The 24,769-nt window shown below is 43.3% G+C and overlaps 1 protein-coding gene across 1 annotated transcript in view; it reads left to right on the forward strand.

Moving 5' to 3' along the window:
- The first annotated feature begins 188 nt into the window (after positions 1–188).
- Positions 189–24,769, forward strand: part of Slc25a12 (solute carrier family 25 member 12) — a 69,202-nt gene continuing 44,621 nt past the window's right edge. The window contains exons 1-3 of the mRNA XM_057754678.1: positions 189–464; positions 1,395–1,448; positions 19,712–19,854. Of these exons, the coding sequence (XP_057610661.1) occupies positions 453–464; positions 1,395–1,448; positions 19,712–19,854 (209 nt within the window). The 5' untranslated portion in view covers positions 189–452. The remainder of the gene's footprint in view (positions 465–1,394; positions 1,449–19,711; positions 19,855–24,769) is intronic.

Genomic DNA, 24,769 nt, shown 5'->3' on the forward strand with positions numbered 1-24,769 from the left:
TTGGTCAGTATTTGTCACTAGTTGTCATTAACTCATTATTAATGGTCCAAGCGCTCAGATGCTTCCAAACCTTGCTCAATACAGGCCCCAAGTGTTCCTTTAAGCCCCAAGAGAGAACCTGCTTTGGCTGAAGCCAGTGCCCAAAGCCACACCCACTGCCTGGCCTTGGGACTTGGGGCTGACCCTGCGGCGCCTCTGCTCACGCGTCGCCTCGGATCCGGCGGCTGGAGCTCCGGTGTCCCCCGCGAGAGGCGCGACAGTCCCGCTGGCCCGCCGATGGACCGACCAAGGCCTCTCGGTGCACACAGCCCCGCTCTAGCTCATTTGCATATAGACGGGCGCGGCGCCGCGACAGGAGGGAGCGCGGGCGCGGCCCCAGGCCGTGGCGCGCGCGCGCCCTGACAGCTCGGCCCAGCTCGCTCACTCGCTCGTTCCCGGCTTCCGAGCACAGCATGGCGGTCAAGGTGACTCCAACTCTCTGCTGCTGCCTTTATTGCATAAGAGACGTTCCAAGGGCCCCGAGTGCAGCCCCCCGCCTCTTTCCGTTTCTTTCTTTGCCTGGTTCTTAGCCAGCGCGTCCTGGGGCTCTAGATTGCGGGTGGAGAGCTATGCGGGGCTTGGACCGGAGAGAAGAGGATGCCCGGCTGGGGGAGGGGAAGGAGGAGGGATCGTGAGTTGGAGGGGCTCGTGAGGACCACGGTTGGAAGGAGGAAAAGAGTGTTTTGCCCTAGGTATATGGGATTGCGAGGACAGAATTGGAGAGCATAGAAGAGGGAGTGAGAACAAGTGGACAGGAAAGCCGGGATACCCAGGCATCCGCGGTGGGGGAGGGGGTGGGTGTTGTCATTGGGGCCTCAGTGCAGCCCAGGGCACTGGCTGACATTTGCGTGACAGGTTGCAGGATGTCGAAAGTATCCGTTTTTTGTGGCAGCTCGCAAGGTTTAGGTTGGATGGAGAAAGGGTCGCCGAGATGACGATGTGTTACTGCTTTCCCTAAGAAAAGCTGCTAGGCCCGGGTATTAATTTGGGTGTTTTACGTCCCCTGTTGCTCCACTCTTGAGGTTCTCTGGATTTACAGCTTGGTGGTTGCTACTGTAGAGCTAGTAGATGTGGAATAACGCAAACGATTATATTGCTTGGTTTCCCTTTCCAGTTCAGAGGAAGTACCGTCTGTAATTTGCTGTATCTTGGATTGTTCACACCCATTTTTCCCACCCCTTAGCTCCAGATCCCCAGTTTGACAGGTGTTATCAGCAATTAAGCTTTAGGGTTGTTTTTACACTAAATACCCTTTGAAAAGATAAGCGCGTTATTAGCAGATGTAAACTATAATCTAAAAAGATTGTATGGTTTCTGGCTAAGCATTAACCCGTCCCCACCCCATACCCTTATAGGTGCATACAACCAAGCGAGGTGATCCTCATGAGCTGAGAAACATATTCCTACAGGTAAGTTAAAGAATTTTTTTTTTGCATTTTATTTATTTGGTTTTTTGAGACAGGGTTTCTCTGTAGCTTTGAGGCCTGTCCTGGAACTAGCTCTGTAGAACAGACTGGCCTCGAACTCACAGAGATCCGCCTGCCTCTGCCTCTCAGGTACTGGGATCAAGGAAAGAATAAAAAGAGCATCGTCATTATGCTTTTCAAGCTCTAACTTTGAGAAATAGTCTACTTCCACGTGTTTCCGTAAGCATGACTAGAGGACGTAGTTTGTACTCTTGTTTGGTTTTTCGAGACAGGGTTTCTCTGTGTAGACCTGGCTGTTCTGGGACTCGCTCTGTAGACCAGGCTGGCCTTGAACTCAGAGACCTGCCTGAGAGTTGAGGGCTGGGATTAAAGATGGACACCACCTTGCCCAACTGTTCGCCCAATTGATTAAAAGATTTCCTTTATATTGGGGATTGATAAAAGGTTTTCCTGGAGTTACTGTTTTTGTGTGCATGGTTTGAGATTATTTATAAAGTTTTCCTCCTCATGTCTATGTCATTTGTCACACAATAATATAGCTATTATAGTTGTGCATTCCCTTCTAATTATGGCAACCATAGATCTGTGTGTGTGTATTTGTGTGTGTGATACAACTTGTTTACTTCAGATTTTTCTACAAGGAGGCTGGTGAGATGGCTCAGTGGATAAGGGTGCTCTACCCAGGACCCATGTGTATGTGGACGGAGGAACTAATTACATAAAGTTGTCCTCAACCTTCATATGCTTACACACACCTCATAATAACAAATTACTTAAACAAATAAGGAAAAGGGCTGGAGAGATGGCTCAGCACATAGAAGCGCTGTTTGTTCTAGAAGACCTGGGTTGGATTCCCAGCACCCACATGGCAACACTCAGTCTCCCGTATCTCCAGTTCCAGGGAATCTGACAACTACTTCTGGCCTCTGAGGGCACCACATGTATGTGGTGCACAGACATACAGGCAGGCAAGCTAACCATACACATTTTAACCTTCTCTCCGTTTAGAAAAGGAAAAAGCTGTCATAAGTATTTGCCGTCTAATACCTCATGTTAAACTTTTAGAATCAGTGGTTAAATTTAGACTTAATTAAAAAACTGCTTAGTTTTTTTTTCATTTTCTTAAATTCCTAAGGTATTTTACTAAAGATTGTGGTTTTTTTGGAAGAGCTTTTCTTTTTTCCTTTTCTTCTTCTTCTTCCTCTTCTTCTTCTTCCTCCTCCTCCTCCTCCTCTTCCTCTCCTTTTCCTTCTCCTTCACCTTCTTCTGTTCCTCCTCCTCCTCCTTCTTCTTCGAAGTTTGTATTGTGGGTGTGGGTTCTGTGTAGACACTTAACCTTGGGTAGACTCCTTCTGGGTACTATTTCCCTCTATAAATGAAAGGTGACCTTCAAGGTTCCTTCTGATTTCAAAAGTCTATGATTCTATTCTAGGAACAGATTCTATCGTCTACTAGTGCACCTAGGCTAGATAGCACTTTTTCCCCCCTGGTTTTTCGAGACAGGGTTTCTCTGTGTAGCCCTGGCTGTCCTGGAACTAGCTCTTGTAGACCAGGCTGGCCTAGAACTCACTGAGATTTGCCTGCCTCTGCCTTCCAAGTGCTGGGATTAAAGATGTGCACCACCACCGCCCGGAATAGATGGCACTTTTATCTGAGACATGTAGTTCCCTTCATTATCATTGGGGAAGAGATTGCATAGGTGAGCACACACTGCGTAGTTTATGGAAAGGAATTAGTAAAGGCAGAGGGGTAGCTCAGGATTAAAAATTTTACCTACCTTCTTTGAGGCCCTGGGTTTGAGTGTTTGCACCGAAAGAAAACAAAATAGAATTAGAAAAATGAGATTTATTTTAAACTTTTTTTTAGACAAAGGCTCACCATGTAGCCCAACCTTGAATTTTTATCTTTTTTTTTTTTTTTTTTTTTTTGGGTTTTTCGAGACAGGGTTTCTCTGTGGCTTTGCAGCCTGTCCTGGAACTAGCTCTGTAGACCAGGCTGGTCTCGAACTCACAGAGATCCGCCTGCCTCTGCCTCCCGAGTGCTGGGATTAAAGGCGTGCGCCACCACCGCCCAGCTTTTATCTTTTATCTTATTTTTATCTATCTATCTATCTATATCTATCTATCTATCATCTATCTATCTATCTATCTATCTATCTATCTATCTATCTATCTATCTATCTATCAATCATCTATATCTATCTTACCATGTAAATCTGACTGGCCTGGTACTCACTGTTACACTGGACTAGCCTCAAACTCATAGAGAAGTGCCAGGGGTACCCTTGAATTTATTTGATCTTTCAGTCTCAGGCCTCCTGAGTGCTGGGGTTATACGTGTGTACAACCATGCTTCTTGGGAGCCTTACATTTCACAAAGTGTATTAAGAGAAAGATCCTTGCCTGGCGGGTGGAAGCAGAGGCAGGTGGATCTCTGTGAGTTCAAGGCCAGCCTGGTTGGTCTACAAGAGCGATTTCCAGGACAGGCCCCAAATCTACAGAGAAACCCTGTCTTGAAAAACAAAAACAACAACAACAGCAAAGAGGAGGATCCTTTCTGGAACAAAAGTAATTAGTAATTATAATAGAACCACACCATTTGTGTGCTAGGACCTTCGTTCCTCACAAGTACTCTTTGGAACACAAACATCAGTATAAGCCTTGTTCTATGATTAGAGTCAGTTGCTTTGTGGAGAGTTCATGTAATTTAGTTCATTTTGTTGACTAAGCAAGCATGGAAGAGATCAGTTGAGATGCAGAATAGTGCAGGGAAAAGAGCCTTGTTCCAGGTATCCAGCTAACCTTGAATTCAGTGTTGGTATTACAAGCAGGAGGCTCCATTCAGCTCTATTGGCAGGCCAGAGAGAAACAGTGTAAAGATACTTAATCTCCTGGAAAGCCAAAAGCTGTTAGGAAGACATTGTATCTAGTTGCCGGAACTTTTTGTATATCTGTGTGTGTGTGTGTGTGTGTGTATGTATGTATGTATGTATGTATGTATGTACTCTTAAATATTACATGCTTGGGGGATTGAAATGGGGTGATTTTTGAAAGACAGAGTTATATTAAAGATTTTAGCAGCTATATTTTTCTGAGACTATTCAAGATAAAACTACTTAGGAGGTACGAATTAAAATGCGCTTTTGTGCTGTAACTACCTAGAAAAATTGGCTAGGAAGTTTGGGTTTGAGATAGTAGGTAGACTCTGTGGGGTTCTGAGTGGGCAGATTGGAGTGGTAAGTCCTGGCAGTTCATTGTGTGTGCTGAATAAAGCTTGGGGAGATTGGAAGTAAGTGACAGTGTCAGCTGAGAGGCTGTTGAAATACTCCATGTGGGAGTAAAGACCTGGGGTAGCTGAAGTCTGGGGAAGTGGAGGGCAAGCTAACACCAGGGACCCGGTTAGTGCAGATGCTATTGGGTTTGCTGTTTACTACGGAAGGATTAGAAGAGCAGTGAAACTTGTATTTTTAGGACAGATGTCAATGGCTGGGACATCTGTTTTGGGAACTGGAGAGGGTGGCTACTGAGTTATGCTTGATTGCTAAGTAGATGTGACCCACTAAGTTAAAGTCGGGTTCGGATAGACACAAGTGTGTGGCTGTTAGACAAACCCTTGTTAGGAGGACTAACTGTAAAGCAGGGCAGAGAACCAGGAGCCGATTTATAGCCAACACTTCCGCTGAAGAGGGCAGGAGGGATTGAGCTGGAGGAAGTAGTGCCACGAGAATTTGAAGTAGGGGTTTCACAAAAGCGATAAATCAAAGATTAAATTAGCCATCATTCTGCTAGTCTAGTCTAGTCTGCGCAGTACTCTGAAGTACGTTTGAGTTCGGTACCATTTGAGCTTGCTATTTGAGAGTCTCCAGAAGGCAGAGGAAATGGCTACGTGGGTAAAGGCTTGCCATCCGTGGGTGAGCACCAGAGATGCCTAGAACCCACATAAAAGCCAGGCAGGTGTGACGGCTACAGCCTGTAATCCGTTTACGGGGGAGGTAGAGTCTCCGTTCAGCAAGAGAACTTATCTCAAAACTACAGCGCAGTGGTAGAAGAAACTCAAAGTGAACTTAGGGCCTACACATTCACACGTGTCCAATACATGTGAACACATATACACGTATACTATCCATGTACACATGTAACAGACTTTCTTTTGGCCACCAACTGACTCTCAAATCAAGAGGAAATTAGTTATTAATTATGAACGCTCAGTCTTAGCTTATGATCATTTCTAGCTAGCTTTTCTTTTTGTTAATTAACTTGCTTCTCTTCATCTACATTTTGCCTTGGGGTTTTTCCTTACTTTCTGTATGTCCTATTCTGTGTCTGCTGGCTGGTGGCTGCCTGGTTGGCCCTGGGCATCTCCCTCTCTTTCTCCTTCATTCTCTCCTGAGCGAGATTCCTCTTCCTACTTATTCTCTCTGCCTACCAGTTCCGCCTACCCCTCTACTGCCTCCTTGTTGGCTGTTCAGCTTTTTATTAGACCACTCAGGTGCCTTAGGTAGGGAAGGTGAAACAGCAACACATATCTACATCATTAAATACAGCATAAATAAATGCAACACATCTTTGACTACTTAAAGTAATAGTCTGCAACATACACATACTCAGAAAACATTTAATTTAAAATTTTAGGACACAATTGAGAGTTGAATATAGCAACATACACCTATAATTCAGTACTCAGGAGCCTGAGGCCCATTAGTTCCAGGGCAGCTTGAATTATATGAAAAAACTTTGTCTCAATTAAGTGTTTAAAATAATGACAAAGCCAGTTGGAGAGATGGCTCAGTGGGTAATAGCGCAACAACTCTTTTCCATCTTAAAGAGATCTCTTAATTCTTTTCAGTTGGTAGATTTTTCTGTGTTTATTTATCGGTGTATCGTATGCTGAAAGCAACACACATTGAGACTATACAACTATGCATGCCAGACCAAAGTTTGCTGAGATACAGAATTCAAATATTCTGATTTCTATTCTTTTCTTCATTAGTGGACAATAATGGCTGTATAATGCACGAAAGTACACTTTTTGGTCTTCTGTGTCATTCATTCATTCATTCATTCATTCACTGTGCTTTGAACCCATGATCTTGCTCTCACCGGATCTCACCGGATGCGTGCTCTACCCCTGAATGACATCCTGACTCTATCTTGTTTAATTTAAATTGAAGAGTAAGTGGAAGGTAACGATGTAAAGCAAGAATGGGTTTCTTAGGGTTTCGTGATCACTAATATGTGTTTACGTGCTCCATTGTTTACTTGCTTTAGAAGGAAGGCTGAGGAGGGACTTAAGCAGGCTTTAGCAAAGGATCCTCCTGGCCAATGTTGAGAAGTGTGGGAGGCGCTTTTCTGGAGCATTCCAAGGGAGAGATTAAGGAGTTGGGAACATGGCGGTCAGCGAAGTGCTTGCCACAGAGGCACGAAGACCTAAGCTTGGACCCCCAGCTTCTAGGAGTGACCCACAAAAAGAGATGGCTACAGGCCTGACGAGCACAATAAGGAAATAAAGAGAAGGATGAAAGGAGCCCTATTGTTCACCACATTCAAGAGCTCGGCCATGGCTCCTGAGAGCGTGTTAGAGTTTAGAACTGAACACTCAGGGTGAAGCGGTGGAAAGGATTCTGAGCACAGGGCTCATGTCTATGGGGCTCAGATGCAGAAAATGGTTTTTGCTGTGTTCCATAGCTAAAAAGGAAAGGCTTGAAGCATCCGTGAGTGAGAGGCCCAGTAAGAGGTGGGGCTGAAGGACACATCCATGTCCAGCAGGCCTTTGTGTCTAGGTCATGCAAGAAGTTAGATTTCTTCTCATTCTTAGCAGCAAGATAGAAAACATCAAAGGCATTTTCTTTTCCTTTCACATTGGAATGGTTGAAATTATATTTTCAACAGAACATATTATAAGTAGATAATATTAAGTAGATCCTATTGATACGTAAACTGGTTTTTCCATTCCAATGCTTTCCTGTGGATGGCCACTTTGAGTAGACGCTGATACTTTGAGGTTTCCTTTCCCGCCATCTGTCAGCAGTGCTCGTGCATAGAGTATCTTAACTAGGTAAAGACACGCAGGAGGCCTCAGAATCAATCCAGTTGCAGCCAACATGGGTGTTGTAAGCTCGGTGCTTTGTTTTGCTTTTTAACATCTTGTGTGTTTGGTTTAGTTTGGACTTTCATTTTTGTGTGTTTGTTTTGCTTTTATAAATTGGATTTCACTAGGTAACCCAGGTTGACCTTGAACTCACTTTGTTGCCCAGGCCAATCCTGAACTCTAAATCCTCCTTTCTCACACTCCCACGGGTTGGGTTCTAGGCACTGACCACTACACCTGGCTTCCAACCTGAGTTTGAATTCTCATTTGCCACATTTTCAATGTGCCTTAGGAATGCAGACTGCCTTTGGAGTCTATTTTCTCGCTGTCTAAGGGCTGAAACACTCAGTGCAGACAGGGTCTTTAAAAGATTGAGTGAGGTGACCGCTAAAGTCACCTGATACATGAAGAACCGGGTCAAGCTCAGTGCCTTGTCTCTGTTCTGCATAGGGATGAAGACTCCTTTTCCTGGTGAACGCATCTTAAGTCTAGGTAGCTGGGCTCAAGTTCAGAAAGAGACTCTGCTGTTAACATTTGCTTATCCTCATGTGTGAGTCATCGGGTCCATTCTTAAAATGTGCATCTGCATGTCTTCCCAAGAAGATACCCATGTGCAGATGTTACCAGCCTCTGTGGTAATTCGCCTGTCCAGTTCTGAGAAGATGTGTGGTCACAGCCTGAGGCTGGAGAGCTGTGGTGGCTGTGACAGGCAGCAGCTGTTTCCTTCTGAACTGTCAGGTGCTTAGCTGGGACCAGGAAGGCAATAATAGTTTAATTATAAACTGTTAGTACGTTCAGAATCACTCTTCTGCTCCAAAAGTGTCTTTTCGTGGGGCTGGAGCAATGGGTCAGTGATTTAGAGCACTTGTTAGTATTGCATAGGACCCGAGTTTGGTTCCCAACACTTGTTAGGTGGCTCACAACATCTGTAACTCTAGTTACTGGGGATCTGATGTCTTTGTCCCCTTTGGGCACATGTGTGAGCACAGACACACACACACAAAACAAAACAACAACAACAACCACCCCCAAACACATATATATTAAAAACTAATGAGATGCAGGCTAGATTCATTCATTGCATCTGGTTGATGTCTCTCTCTCTGATCTTGTCAACATCTACCCACTCAAGATAAAAGACTTTCTTGTTCTGTGGCAGAATGTTGGTTGTCAATCAAATCTTAACAACATCAAGGTGTGCTATCTCCCTAGGAACTGTACCTTGATTATCAAAGAGACACACTTTGTCCAGGCTTATGAACATACCTGCTCCCTGTATGTTCCATGGTTACTTAGAACAAGAGACTGAAGTATTTATTTAAAGAAAAATACAAATGAATTATTCAACTTAGTCTCCCCTGGGAAGCTTCCTGGTACCAGTTATTGGATTCTCTGAGGTCATTTTTTTTTCAAGATTTCCAATCCTTCTGAAGAGAAATTGATTTTGGAAGCCGTAGGACTAGTTTCGGTTCTTACAAGGTGTTTGAGTTTCTCCCCATCCGTTACAAATTGTGTTGTCCTAGCTCAAAGTAGGACTAGCTCTAATGGACAGAGTAAGCATAGGCATTTTAAGTTTCACAATCTTTTAAAAAATTAATTTATTATTGTGACGTGGCTTCTCCCCTTCCACCTCCACCTGGGTTCTGGGGTTTGAACTCAGGCCATTGGCCTCGGTCATTAGGTGGCGGGCTCCTTTATCCAGTGAAGCATCTTGCAAGTCCAATTTTGAAATCTTTTTTTTTCTATTTTTAATACATATACAAAGTAGGAAAAAAAATAAGCACTGGCATTTACAGAAGCATTCTGTGCAAGAAAGGCAGGATTCTGAATAATTTGTTTGCAAAATTCGAATAGATTTTGTTCCTGATGAATCTGAAGGTTATATATGTAAATTTAATATTTATATTAAACCCAGATGTGAGGGGCTGGGGACGTAATTTAGTTGGAAGAGTACTTGCCCTGCGAAGCACATGGTACTGGCTTTGGCCCCCAGCACCCCATAAACCTGCTGTGGTATCTCACACCCGAAATTCTTGTCCCGAGGAGGCTGAAGCAGGATTGGCACCACAGGTTTGAGACCAGACTGAACCTTGACCTAGCAAGACCTTGCCCCAAAAGACCTAAAACTAGGCTGGTGAGTTGGCGCAGCGGGTAAGGATGCTTCCTGCCAGGCCTAGTGACTTCAGTTCTGTTCCTGCACCCACCTGAGGCACTCGCTAAATAAATGTAAAATATATATATATATATATATATATATATATATATATATATATATATATATACACCAAAACATATAAATAAATAAACAAATAAAATTAAATGGATGGAACTACTTTTCTTTAAAACACATGATTTTAGTAATCTTGGAAATTTTTATATTACTCACTAACTTTTATTTTTAAGTGTTTCTATGTCTTAGTGAAGTTCTTAAAGTTAAAAAGTCAATTTGGCCTTTTCGTTCATTTATTTTTGAGACAAGAGGTTGTTGTGTAGATCTGGTTTGTCTGGAACTTACTCTGTAGTCAAATTCATAATCCTCTTGACTCAGTCTTCTGAGAGTGAGGTTTACAGATGTGAGACACCACACGCTGCTTCACATACGTGCAGAAAACTCTTCCTTTCCCCCTGAGACATTTATGATAGAATAGGCGTTCTTCCCAGTTGACTCTGTATCAAAATAAGGTTGCTCCCACATCCCACAGTCGTACAAGTTTCGGGTGTCAGGTGTGCTGTGGCCTCCGCTCCTCATGCAGACGGCGTGTGCAGCGAAAGGGCACGCATTCCTGACTAAATTTGGCTTCCGTGGGAAGCATGAGCAGCAGCAGTGGACAGCGAGAGGATTAGCTTCACGCTCTCAGCTCTCGCCCTGGTACACAATGTCCTCCGTTATTGTCCCCATACTTCGTTTTTCCACATGGGAAGCGCTCTATGTGATATCTCTTGTTACCAAACATCTCTGGAGTCAATGATATTGGAAGGACGTTAAAATTTAAAATATTGGGCTCATATCAAATGCAACGGCCATGGAGAGGCCATTTGTTTGGACTCCTATTACAGCATTACAGCCGCGTGTTGGTTATGCAGAGACACCTCTTAGAGCAGTCACAGCTGATCTGCCGGCAGCCCGCCTGGTCAAGCTCAGTTTGGAGAGAGTGAAGCCTAAGAAGAATAGCGCCTTCTTCGCCTTCTTCGTGTTTGAGTAAAAGCAGGAAAGTCAGTAGGAGGGCACTGTGCCCCTCCCCTTTCCTGTTTCAGAGAGGTGGCTTCAACACTTGTGTTTTCCCATTTCCAAATACTTTGGTATTGAAGGTCTCCTTTTCCCGCAGCAGCGGGCCAGGTATTTTGCTTATAACTACTTGTCAGAGAAGAAACAGAAATATTTGCTCATTTAGAGATGGATTCACTGGTGTTGCCCAGGCTGATTCCCAAGTAGCTACGGCAGGTGCCACCGTGCCCAATTGAGTTGTTTTTTGTTTTTTTTTTTTTAATTTTATTTTTTGCTAAAATTCCCCAGTGAGTTACTGGGTTGGGGTTTACTGACTCTGGTTTTACTGTCCATCCTCCTAATGATCGTGTGCCTTATTCATTGGTTCTCAGGCACAGTACCCAGCATGGGCTTTTACCGAAAGCACAGTAATGCAAAAAGATTTGATTTCCACAGATTGTTTGGCTTAAAAAGAAGTTTTTCTAGATATGTGACTTCAGTTTTGGTATGCATACTCAAAAAAAAAAAAGGTTTGATCTTGTTACATTATATAATCTCCTAGTTTAAGGCTAGCCCGGTCTACATAGTGAGTTCAAGGATAACTAGAGCTACACAGTGAAACCTTGTTTCAAAGAAACAAAAAACAAAACAACAAAAACTACTTGTAATACATCACAATTTTTAAAAATTATATTTATTTTTAATTATATGTATATATTATATACAATATATTATATATGTGTGTTTAATTACACACACACACATACACACACACACACAAAAAACAAAACAACAAAAACTACTTGTAATACATCACAATTTTTAAAAATTATATTTATTTTTAATTATATGTATATATTATATACAATATATTATATATGTGTGTTTAATTACACACACACACATACACACACACACACTCTCTAGAAGGGCAGTAAGTGCTCCTAACTTCTGAGCCATCTTTCCGGACCCAAAAGCTCAATGTTCATTTTTGCAATTTATTTACTTATCTATCTGATTTTTGTTTGTATCCTACACTGACTTGGAATTTGCTAGTCAGCACAGGTTGGTCTCGAACTGTGGCAGGTTATGTGCGTCAGCCTTCTTGAGTGTTTGGATTATGGGAATGAGTTTCCAGGCCCAGTGCTGAAACAAACAGATAAATAAAATGTATGCACACACACATTTGAATCTAAATCATCAATGAATCTGTTTTTTTTTAAAACTAGCATCACTCAAACAGATTACATTTTATCGTTTTTAGACTTTTTACAAAATTTGTTCCTGTTATGATTTTTTGAGATAATCCTTCTCCCCCCCCCACCTTAGTAGAAACTCAGAGATACTTGAGTGCTTTGTAAGCTATAATTAACACAGTTAGCTTGTAAGGTGAGTGTCCTGTATTTGAAAGGGCGCCTAAGGTTAATGTTAGTAAATTGCAAGGGAGCTTCTCCTCTCCAGTTTACGCCAGTCAGGGGAGGTCTTGATGTATCCATCATTTGGCTTCAAAAGGCCAACCGTTTCAGGGTGGCACCGTCTTCTCCCCTCGGGCCGCAGACAACTCAGTGTAATTGCGACCTGCTTTTGTATACGAAATCTGCTGATTTTAATATGTGATTTTGATGCTGTATATGAGGACGCCAGGCTCTCAGAAGCTCTAGTTTGTTTTTCAAGCCTCAGACCGCCAAGGCATTCTTAAAGCACATATGAACTATACTTCTTGTAAATGAACGTGTTTCTGGAAATGCCAAAAGCCGTGTGCATGTTTGCGTTCAGAATCCTTGCGTTGGGTTGAAAAAGTTTAATCTAGACACCAGATCACTTATTTCTTGTCAGCTTCTGTGAGCTTCTTCTGGACGACGTCTTTCTTGTGTCCTTGACTTCTTGCCCAGGAGGGATTTACAACTGCTTGAGAAACATCTTTAAAATGTCAAGTGATTAACTATAAAGTTATTTGGTGGAAGGATATAATATTATATTCAGCAATTTTATGTCAAGTCATTTTAGTTTACCCTTTGAAATTATAAGAACAATAATGAAAAAATGTGTAAAACTATTAAATTACTTAGGATATTAAATGTTATTTTGGAAGACTCCAAGCTTTATTTTTTATTATTTTTTATTTTTATTTTTTAATATTTATTTATTATGTATACAATATTCTGTCTGTGTGCATACCTGCTGGCCAGAAGAGGGCACCAGATCTCATTACAGATGGTTGTGAGCCACCATGTGGTTGCTGGGAATTGAACTCAGGACATTTGGAAGAGCAGGCAATGCTCTTAACCTCTGAGCCATCTCTCAAGCCCCTCCAAGCTTTATTTTTAATATTTTTAAATATATTATTTAATGAATTAGTTTTGTTTTGTGTTTTGAGACAGGCTTTCCCCGTGTAGTCCGGCTGTTCTGGAATCCAGGCTGGCCTCGAACTCACAGAGATCCACCTGTCTCTGCCTGGTCCTGGAACCAAGGGTGTGTGCTACGACCACCCAGCTGGGCAGCACATGTTCTTAATTGCTGAGCCCTCAAAATACCATTTTAAGTCTCTTTTGCCATTTTTAATGCAAATATTCAAACTATTTTAATTAGCACAGAGAGAAGGCCTCAAAAGGCCCTTAATATTTTAAATTTCAATTCTGATATTGCCTTTTCATTCCCTCTCTCCCTCTTTCCCCCTCTCTCTCTCTCTCTGTGTGTGTGTGTGTGTGTGTGCACGCGCGTGCGCGGGTGCAGGGGTGCAGGGGTGCAGGGGCTGGAGCTGGGCATTATTGGCCCCAGGTGTGTGCCCTCCCACCGCAGAACCGCCCCCGCAGCCTCCTATCTATTTCTGTGGTGCCAGCTCTTCTCTATTAGTCTAAGACCTAATTCATTTTAGCATTTTAACCAACCCTGGGTAGCTTCTAGTTTCCATTCAGAAGTCTCTTTGGTTCTGTCTGTTCAGGCAACAGGCTTCCTGACATTGCCAAGTAATTGCCTCTAATTGAATGGGTTAATTAGTTCACTGTTTTCTGTAGAAGTCAAGTACTGACTCCCTGCCGAGGAGAAGACTTTGGGTTTATTTCCCCCCTTCAGCTATACACTCTATCTTGCGATTAAAATCAAGTTAAAGTAGACTGGGAGAGTCAGGGAGTTGTTGTCTGGCGTCATTTGTAACCCGAGGTACTGGCAAGGCCTCTGTCAGTTCATGTCAGCCAAAGCATTTGTTTTCCTTTTGGCTGCTGTGGCCTTAGCTTGCACTAATGCTGCTGTTTCCTGGGTTTTAAAGTCGGGGGCATCCTGGGGATTCTCTGGGTGCCACCTACTTTCCCTGTATGTTCTGGGTAGGCTGTGTGCTTGTCCCAGCAACCAGGCTCAGGCCCCGGAGAACACGTGCATCTCGATCAGAAGGAACAGGCAAGTAATTTCTTACTCGTGGCTCTGACATGTTCGTGCTCTCTCCTCACTCTTGAGAAAGCAGCATCCTCCCAGTTGTGAAGTAAAATGCTGTCAGCAGTGCTGGACACTGGGGACTGCAGCTTTTAACTTCCCTGATTTCCTGATGGCCTCAGGGACTTCCACTGGGCTCTGTGAGATGGACACTACATGGTCTCCTTGTCTCAGTCATGTCCTCCCGTCTTCATCCACCTGAGCAGGACAGGGATCGTTTCTCTCACAGAATAACGTCTGTTACCTGTTCAGCTGTCATGGCCTTCCATAACTTGGCTCCAAAGACTTTTTCAGTCTCATCTTCTGCTCCGTACTTTTGTGTGTAGGTTGGACATTGTTATTCCTAAACAGTTGGGTCTGAGATGCTCCAGAATCCAAGTTTTTGAACACTGATATGATGATGTCTGTAGAAAGTACTATACCCAACCTTATATAATTGATTGAGATCAATATTCAGGCACACTGAAAATGTTGTATTAAATCACCTTCAGGCTGTGTGTAGAAAGGTGTGTGTATTACTTTGCTGTTGCTGGGATAAAACATCATAACGAATGCAACTTCTAGAAGGAAGAGTTTATTTGGGCGTATGGTTCCAGAGGGTAAGAGTCCATTATGGCAGGGAGGCATAGGGGTAGCTGCAGACAGGGCTGCAGGAACAGGAAGCTGAGAGCTCATTTCTTCAAACCCAAACAGGAAGCATAAAGAGGGAACTGGAAGTGACTGGGAAGCTTTTAATTTCAAACTCCGCTCCCAGGTGACACGGTTTCTCTAGCAACACTATACCACCTAAAGCTCCCCAAACAGCCACTAACTAGGGGCCAAGTGTTCAAATGCCCCAGGCTATGGGGAACATTTCTCAAGGGTATGTATGAGGGCTGGAGAGATGGCTCAGTGGTTAAGAGCACTGACTGCTCTTCCAGAGGACCTGGGGTTCAATTCCCAGCACCCACATGACAGCTGACAACTCTATAACTCCAAGATCTGGCATCCTTACACGGACATACATGCGTGCAAAAAACAATGCACACAAAATAAGAATGAATAAATTATTTTTAAAAAGTGTGTATGAAACAATGGAACTTTGTGTTTAGCTAGCTCATTATGAAGCCAGGTGTGGTAGTGTCTGCAATCCCAGTATTTGAAGGGGGTGGAGGCAAGAGGATCAATTCAAGACCAGCTTCTTCTACATAGTGTGTTTGAGGCCTGCTTAGACGACCTGGGATCCTGCCTAAAAAAAAAAAAAAAAAAAAAAAAAAAAAAAAAAAAAATCAAACAAACCAACAAAAATAACAATTGCCAGAAATACTTCCCATTAGTATATGCAGATATTCAAAAAATAATCTGTATTAAAAAATATTCCTGATCCCAGGTATTTTGGGGTACTCAGTCAGTATTCTTTCATTGTCCATTCTTTTTTTCTCTTCATATTTGCGAGTGTGCTGTGTGCTCACTGTTGGGTGGGGATGGGGTGTGTGTAAGAACCTATGTGCACCTTCTCTTACTAAACCTGGACGTAGACAGGCAGACAACAAGTCCCAGCAATCCTCCTGTCTCTGCCTCACAAGTGCTGTGGTTACAGATGCTTGCATGGTCACCCTTGGCTTTTTGCATGGGTACTAAGAGTTTGAACTCAGGTCTTATGCTTGCAGAACAAGCAAGAACTCTTACCCTCTGAGCGGTCTCTTGAGCTATGCCCCCTCCCTACTTCCCTCTCTCTGTTTTTCTTTCGTCTTTCTTAAACAGGAAAAGAGAACACACACAATTGCATGCTTAAGACAGGACAGTATCACCCACCACGTTTGGTGGTGTTAGGAGTCAAACCTGTCTCCTCCTTCATTCTGTGCAAATGCTGTACCCTTGAATATCCCCCAGCCCCAAACTCTTCTTATTACTGTTTCTCCAGTTAACCCCCTCCCAGAAACAAAGATTTTTCTCACTTCTAAGTGAGGCTGAATCTCCTTTCTCTGGTTGAGATCAGATGTTGCTGTCTCTCTCCTCCCCACCCATCCCAGCTGCCCTTACACGGATACTTTTTTGGTTTCCATGGCGTTCTTATGATCTTGCTTAGTGTTGGCAGTCATGTTCCCAATGTTGGTTGACTCATCAGGCTCCGTAAATCCTGCTATCAGGTTTCTTTGTACTGACCTCCCTCGCCACTTCCAGTAGCCCCATGACTACGGTGCCTCTCCCCACTCCTGCCTGTCCTTTGCTCTGCTGAGTTTGTGTTCTTGTTTAACCTGTCCAGGGACTGAAGATGTAGCTCAGTTGGTAGAGAGCTTGGCCAGCTTGAATCGAGGCCAGCGCTACAGGGTAGCCCATGCATGCAATCCCAGAACTGAGGGTACGGGGTGGGGTGGGAATGGTGGGGTAGAGGTAGGAGGATCTGAAGATCAAGGTTATAGTGAGTTTGAGGCCAGCCCAGAATACAGGAGACACTGTTTCTAAAGCAAAAACAAACAAAAAAGCCCACATGTGTTCTATTACGGCAAATGTTGAAGAAAGAAGGGAAGAAGTATGTGCTGAGAGCTGGTCGACTACACTTATTATCAGTGTCTAGAATTTGTTTACCGTTATTGCTAATATCTTTTATGATTTTTTGTTTTGTTTGGTTTTTCAAGACAGGGTTTCTCTGTATAACAGCTCTGACTGTACTCGAACTCAATTTTTAGACCAAGATGGCTTCATAGAGATCCACTTTTTTCTGCTGCCCCCCCGCAACTCTCACCCCCAGGGCTGGACTTAAAGGCATGTGCCATCACTGCGCGGCCCGTTCGTTCTTTTTAAGGTTGATTTTTTTCCCCTTAATTTTAACTGTATGTGTGGTGTGGTGCGGGGTGATAATGTGCGTGTGAATGTGTCTCAGAAGGCGAGAGCCCTTGGCTCCCTCCGGAGCTAGTGTTACAGGCGTTTGTGAAACACCCAAGCTCAAGGTCCTCTGTAGGAGCTATAGACAGTGCTTTTGTGCGGTGCTGTTCGGCCAGTCTCTGGTTTACTTTTTTGTTTGTTTTTGATCCTTTGTTTTTAGACCCACTCTTTCAGTATATCAAAGATTTACTTGATCTTCATGGCACAAGAGTGTACACAATCTAGAGTTCTAGGAAAAGAAGGAGCTTGTCTAAAGACTCACGTGAGCCGATTTGTAATAGAGCCAGGATTAAAACAAGGCTGCTTCAGGAGCGGCTTTGGCAGTCATGTGGCCCGGACATGATTCATCTGGAGGATGATGCTTCTCAGGTGCTCTTGATAGCATCAGCTAGGAGAAAAGTCCACCTTCATTTGTTAGCTGACACAGAACGTGCTGTGACCTTTGATGTTTTCCGAGTAAGAGAAAGGAAACATTTCTGGTTTGAATTCCCTCTCCTGGTTGGAAGACAGATGGCTTACTCAGTTCACATGTATGTGAAATAGTTAGCCAAAGAGTAAACCCGCCATCCCTTCCCTGATCCTTTTGCCTTTTACTCCCCAGAGGCAGCCACTTGAACCTCCTTTAGCTGTTTGTTTTGGTGTTTGCTTTTATATTTTTATGCTGATGTGTATAGGCTTTTCTCGTTTCTTAAGTAACTGGGCCCAGGGCTTTGTGCACCAGCGAGGCTTCCTTATGATCCTTTCAGGTTTCCCCTCCGTCCTCCCAATACAGTTAGAGCATTTCATTATTATTTAGTATCGGCATTCTGACTGCAAGTATTTTTTATTTTGAGCTACGTTGTGCTTTTTTGATTGTTCATTTGAGACAGGATCTTGTTATATAAACCAGGCTGGCGGTGAGCTAGGAATGAGCCTCCTAATTCTGCCTCTGCCTCCCCAGTGTTGGGGTTTCAGGTGTGTTGCTACCATGCCTGGCTTAAAATGTTTTTTTAAATACATTTTGTTTATGATGTGCGCGTGTATGCTCATGCATGCTGGCACAGTGTACGTGTGGAGGGCAGAAGGCAACTTAAATGACTCTTGTTTTCTCTTTCCACCATGTGGGCTCAGGCCTGAATTCACCTTGTCAGACTTGGTAGTAAATGCCTTTACCAGATGCAGGGTAGTCTAAAACACCATGTGGTCCTCCTGCCTCAGCCTCCTGAGTGTTGGGATTATAGATGTGAGCCCCCACCACGCAGATCAAGTCATTAATTTCGATATTCCCTATTTTTTTTCAACAAAAATACATCTTCATAGTTAAAGATTGTCCAGCTTTTATTTGCTTGTTTGTATACCCCCTACCGATTCATTCATTGAATGGATGTTTTTTGAGTGCCTAGCACTGTTTTTGTTGCTGAAGGCATATTAGGGAACAAACTGGACAAAGATGCTCCCCTGATGTTTCAGGTGGGAGATGGTAAAATATGGTGCCGGAGGAGGATACACATGTGCGAGAGGGTAGGGGTTCTAGACGCAGGGCCACGCTGGAGCATCAATAGGCGATGAAGGTGGAGCTCCGTGAGGAAGTGACATCAGAGCAGACTTGCACTCTTCCTAGCATCCCTTTCTTTCTCACGGTGCCTTGGATAATTTGGTCTTTGGTGTTTCCTGGTCGCTTTGCTCCCTGAGCTCTCTGTCCGCCCTGGTCAGGAGTAGGTGCTCTGGAGGTCTGCAACACCAGGGTCCTGGTTCCCTTGCCCATTTCCTCAGTGGATTTCCTCACTTGCCCCTGGTTCCTGCATACTCTCTTTGATTTAGTTCACTCTCTCTGAAAAATTAAAAAGCATTTTGACCGGAGCAGGCAGGCTAGCAGAGCCGATGAAGGCACCATGGCTCAGCGTGGTGGCTGAGTTTGATACTTGGGATCCACCTGGTGTCAGGCGAGCAATGACTTTGGGAAGCAGCTCTCTAACTTCCACGTTCATGCTGTGCCGCGTGCGCCCACCCCAGGTAAATACAAGTAACACGGAAGGCCACAGTTCCCCGAGAAAGGGAGCCCGGAGGCAGAAAAGTAATGTTGAGGATATGGATATCTCAAAATAGTGTAGCTAACGTTACATTTGCTGGAGTGCTTAGAATTCCCGGTTCGAAATGATTTCTTAGGCCTCCATCCACTGTCTACAAGTGTTGCCCTAATACTTTATTCTGACCCAGTGTTTCTCTCTGGAGACTTTTAGGATTATTCTTTTTTATTTTGCTGTCCTGCAGTTTTATGAGGGTGAGTGAGGCTTTGGTGAGATTTTTTCATGAATTATTATTATCAGAGAGAAACCACAGACTCATTGAGCAGTTAGTCCTTGTCTCCCTCTCTCAGGTCCTGGTAGTCATTTTGTGTTCTTCCCCATGGACTTGCCTTTGTGGGCATTGATGTAAATGGGATCCTACATCATGGGCCTAGCAGGGTTTGTCAAGGTTGACCACGTACAAGTCCTTTACAGTGGTCTTAATTTGGTCTCTGCGTGTTTGGTTTTTTCACTACCCAAAGGCAATATCCACGTTCATTATCCTTGTGTCGATTTCAGTACCGTACTTTGGGTTACTTTCCCCCAAACAACTGTTAGCAACCTCGTGATGTTGAACCATCCTACTTTTTCATGTGCCTTGTTTATCTATTTTTCAGTATGCCAGCACTGAGGTGGATGGAGAACATTACATGACCCCAGAAGACTTCGTTCAGCGCTATCTTGGCCTGTACAATGATCCCAACAGCAACCCAAAGATTGTGCAGCTCTTGGCAGGAGTAGCTGATCAAACCAAGGATGGGTAAGAATTTTTATACCTGTTTTGAAAATTAATCATACATTTTATTAAAAATGTAAAACTGTAAGTTTCATATCATTTTTTTTTTTGAGACAAGGTCTTACTACATAACTCTGGTTGGCCTGGAATTTAGTATGTTGACTAGGCTAGCCTTAAACTCAAGGAGATCCTCCTGCTTCTGTCTCTTGAGTGCTGGGGTTAAAGGTGCATCTCCATGATCAGACCACATCTTGAATTATTTAAACAATGTATTCACTTTTATGTGTGTAAGTGTTTTGCCTGCGTGTGTGTATGTGTACTATGTGCATGGCGTGTGAGGTGCCAGAAGATGGCATCAGTTCTCCGGGTATTGAGTTACAGAGAGTTGTGAGCTGCCATGTGGGTGCTGGGAACTGAGTCTGTGTCTTCTGTAAGCATAGCAAGTGCTCTTACCTGCCGAGCCATCTTTCCAGCCCTGTATCTGGAGTTTTAATAGTAATCAGTATCTTTCCTTTGAAACTTATAAAATGGTATTATTTACTGCCATTATCAAGCTTGCTGTCATTTCTTATTTTCTGAAAAAAAATTTGCATGAGAGAAACCATATCTTATATTGAATAATCTGAGAAGTACGGGCTCCTTATTACTATTTTTTTATTCATTTATTTGAAAAATGCTGAATACCTGCTAATGTGTCAGACATTCTTCTTCTTCTTCTTTTTTTTTCTTTTGGTTTTTCGAGACAGGGTTTCTCTGTGGTTTTGGAGCCTGTCCTGGAACTAGCTCTTGTAGACCAGGCTGGTCTCGAACTCACAGAGATCCGCCTGCCTCTGCCTCCCAAGTGCTGGGATTAAAGGCGTGCGCCACCACCGCCCGGCCAGACATTATTCTTAAGTGTTAGAATATGTCAGAAAACAAGTCACAAAGGTAATAAAGACAATAAAAAAGTAAATGATAGCATGTTAGGAGGATATAGGCACTGTGAAGATCGTAGAGAGTGTTCTACATTCATCTGTGTACTTACCTAGTTGGGAAACATTCTGTTAAACACCACACTTTTCCAGGTACGATTGGGCTTTATAAATACAAACATGAATAAAATGAAGTTGCTGACCTTAAGAGTTAAGCTCATAGCTTAGTGGGAAAGAGGTCCAGAGAAACAAAACACAAGTCAATATTTCCGGGCTAAGAATGATGATATATCTAGAAAGTAGAATTGCCCAGGATGCTTCCTTAACTCTGAGTAGTTAGAGCGGCATCACAGGAGAGCTGACCCTAGGATGAGACCAGTGGGAGCCTTCTGGTAGTGGGGCAGAAGGGGAGAGGAATTCCAGGAGGGAAAAGGATTGTCATGGGACACGAAAGGACGCAAGTGCGTGCGTGCGTGCGTGCGTACATGTGTGTATGTGTGTAAGCAGTGGGGAACATATGTTGTAAGTACTTTGGTGTGACAACTTTGGCATTGCTTTGTTGTTACAGAAGATGTAGTTGGAATGAAACTGGGGACTTTGTGTGCTGGGCTTTTGCTATGTCTTGTACGTAATGACTCCCAGTCTTCGGGTATTTATAGCCTGGTAGTGTACGGGTGTGAAGCCACAGAAGCAATAAGATTCGTCTTACTGTGGAGTTAGTCCATTCCTCAAAGGGGGCTGTTAATATTAGCAAAATTGCATGAGGCTGGACTCTGGAACAGATACAATATTTGTTGAATTACATAAAACAATTGCTCACTGTGGCAGCTTTCAGTTATAGCCCCAGGTCCCCAAGGGCCCAGGATTTTCTTCCTAGATGTAGAGGTGCTTGTCTGAAACACTGGGCAGTGAAGAGTCTTTATCCATCACTATAAATGTGATCATATGATTATATAAATATGAAAAGAAGGTCGGAGAAGACAAAACTGGTCTCGCGCAGTCTAGTTAGCGGACTGCTGTAATGGCTGAAGGAGCAAGACTGGCTCAGGAGTTGCTTCCTGCCAGAGTTGACTCTGAGTTCACTTTTACTGTCCCATAGAACTAGGCCCAGTGCAGGAAATTTGGGACATTCAACAACTGTTTACTCAATGAGTCTTTAATGACTTGGAAAGATGTATCATTGTAAATGGCAGGTGTTGGATAAAATTTATACATTTCTGTCTAATCTTAAAAAGTCAGATCATTTTGATATTAACATTAATATTTAATAATGTTAGATAATTTGTAATATTAGATTAAAGGCACACACCTTTAATCTCAGCACTCAGGAGGCAGAGGCAGGTGGATCTCTGTGAGATGAGGCCAGCCTGGTCTACAGAACCAGTTCCAGACAGCCAGAGCTGTTACACAGAGAAACCCTGTTTTGAAACCAAACCAATCCAAAATGTTAGATCCCAAACTGCCTATCAGGTCATTTATGTAAGTAGTGGTTAGTTAGAAAGTCTATGAAAATTATTAACTTACTTAATTAGAATTCTTTCTGAATTATTAAAGGTAGCACATACATTTTGCTCTTTTAGAAAATGATGACATGTTTGCCGTTGACCTGGTTCTGTATTTATTTATTGAAACAAGAGTCTTTCTATATAGTCCTGGCTGTCCTGGAACTCACTATCTAGACCAGGCTGACCTTGAACCCACAGATTCACCTGCCTCTGTCTCCCGAGTGCCAGGATCAAAACTGCATCATCACACTTGGCCCTATTTTTCTCCCTTTATTTTTATTTTATATTTTGCCTGCATGTATGGCTGGGCAAGTAATGCCCAAGGAAGCCAGGTCAGAGCATCACATCTTCTGGGACTGAAGTTGCAGCTGGCTGTGGGCTACCGTGTGGGTGCTGGGAATTGAACCTAGATCCTCTCTGGAAGAGCAACCAGTGCTCTCAGCCTCTGAGCCATCTCTCCAGTTCTAGACATGGTTTTAGAAATTTCACATAAATACCTCATGGCTTTTGTGACCATCTTGTTTTAGTTCTCCTGAAACTTCTTATGACTCTTGTAGTCTGAAGTGCATTGTCAAAGAAGGTCATTTTTCATGTGGTCAAGTAGACTCCAAGGAGTATTAATTTGGCAGAGTAAATCGGTAATAGCTTTGTGTAGTGAAGAATCTAGGAAGATTGAATTGAGTTTTGAATTGAGTTTACTCCTTTTTTTTTTTTAATACAGAGTCTCACCATGTAGCCCTGGCTAGCCTACGGCTCACAGATCGGCCTGTCTCTGTCTCCCAGTGCTGAGGTTAGAGGTGTGCGCCACCGCAACTGGCTGAGCTTACTTTTTAAAGATGCCCTCCTACACCCCCTTTTCTTGTGGCTGTGAGAGATGCATTTAAACTTATGATAATCCCCCAGCTTCACGCTCCCAAGTGCTGGGTTACAGGCATCACCTGGCAGCCCTTTTCACTTTTTTTAAATTTTTTTCATTTTGCCCACAAATTACTTCCAGAAGTGTGTGTGTGTGTGGGGGGGAATAGAGTTTTCTAGAAGACTTGGATTCTTGCCTATTTGTGGATGCATGATGTTTAGAGGTTGTTGAACTTCCTGACTCTAATGCGTAATAGATGGATTTGTATAAGAAGTTTTCTAGGAAGAAACTTAAGGCTTTCAGAAGGGCTCAGTATTATGGTTTACATCTTAATCCAACAGAATCAAAGTCTTTGATGATGTTTGACTCATTTCAAGAAGTCAGCCTTTGTTTGACAGTTAAGAAAAAGAGGCTTCCTTGGTAATAAAACATTAGCTCTTTTAGCATCCAGTCCCCTTTCCCCCTGTAATCCATAGCCGCTAACTCCCTTTTCTCTAGCGCGCTCTCTCTCCTCTCTCTCTCTCTCTCTCTCTCTCTCTCTCTCTCTCTCTCTCTCTCTCTCTCTCTCTCTCTCTCCATCACTCAGGGTAGTGAATGAAGGATTAGAATGAAAAATTGTTATTTTTATTCTGGCCTCCGTTAAGGCTCTGTTATAATTTTTGTTTGTTTGTGTTTGTTTTTTGAAACAGGGTTTCTCTGTGTAGCCCTGGCTGTCCTGGAACTCACTCTTGTAGACCAGGCTGGCCTCAAACTCAGAGATTTGCCCGCCTCTGCTCCCAAGTGCTGGGATTAAAGGTGTGCGCCACCACCGCCTGCCAGGCCTGTTACTGTTTTTTGATGCCGAGTCCAGGGTATGCCGTGAGATGGCTGCAGTGGTATCACTTAGAATCACCCTGAGGAAGGGAAACCAAGGGATGAGTAGGATCCATAGAGACAAGTTTAAGCTACTTGATGACCTCTGAGGCTGGGGCTGGCTTAGGTGTGGTCAGTAGTCTTCCTCTGTTGGTCAGGTCCGAGACCTGCTTTTAGAATATCCGTGCTTCCAGACAAGTCTTTTGTGACTGCATTTATATTGCTTTTGGACCTCTATAAGCACAAAGGAACATAGTATCTCCCCTGATATTTTCTAGCCCAGGAACTTTTCTCTCTTGCCATCTCCTGCCCACCATTAGACGGTGAAATAAGGTGTCTGATACAGACAGTCAGGCAGAGGCAGCCTTGTGCGGTATAAATAGCCTGACGGGTTGTCTCCAAGTCAAGCCGTCAGACAAGTGTTATTCGTGAGACCGTGGCTTAAACTTGGGGGTTCTAGTTGCGTAATGAAAAGTGAAGTGATTTTATGCATTAAATGCAGATCACGGAGGCTATTATCATGTGATCTGCTCTAAAATATTTAGACAGTTGCTTCTGTGAAACTCTAGCTTCCAGGACAGTGGTTTCTATATTTAGTCCAGTCAGAATTTCATCTGGAAGTGCTCTCCCCGCTACTGGGAAGACCCAGTTCTTTTCTCTGATTCTTCATGAGTGGTTTTTGTTTGTTTTGTTTCCGTTTTTCAATGTACCATGCGTGTCAAAGTCCCATTCAGCTTGGTAGAAATCTTGGCTATTTTACGAAATTTTGTAGAAAACTACAAAAGTCACATAAATATTTTGGCATTATGTTAGTT

The sequence above is a fragment of the Chionomys nivalis genome, chromosome 22, assembly GCF_950005125.1.
Source record: "Chionomys nivalis chromosome 22, mChiNiv1.1, whole genome shotgun sequence".
NCBI classification, from domain to species: Eukaryota; Metazoa; Chordata; class Mammalia; order Rodentia; family Cricetidae; genus Chionomys; species Chionomys nivalis.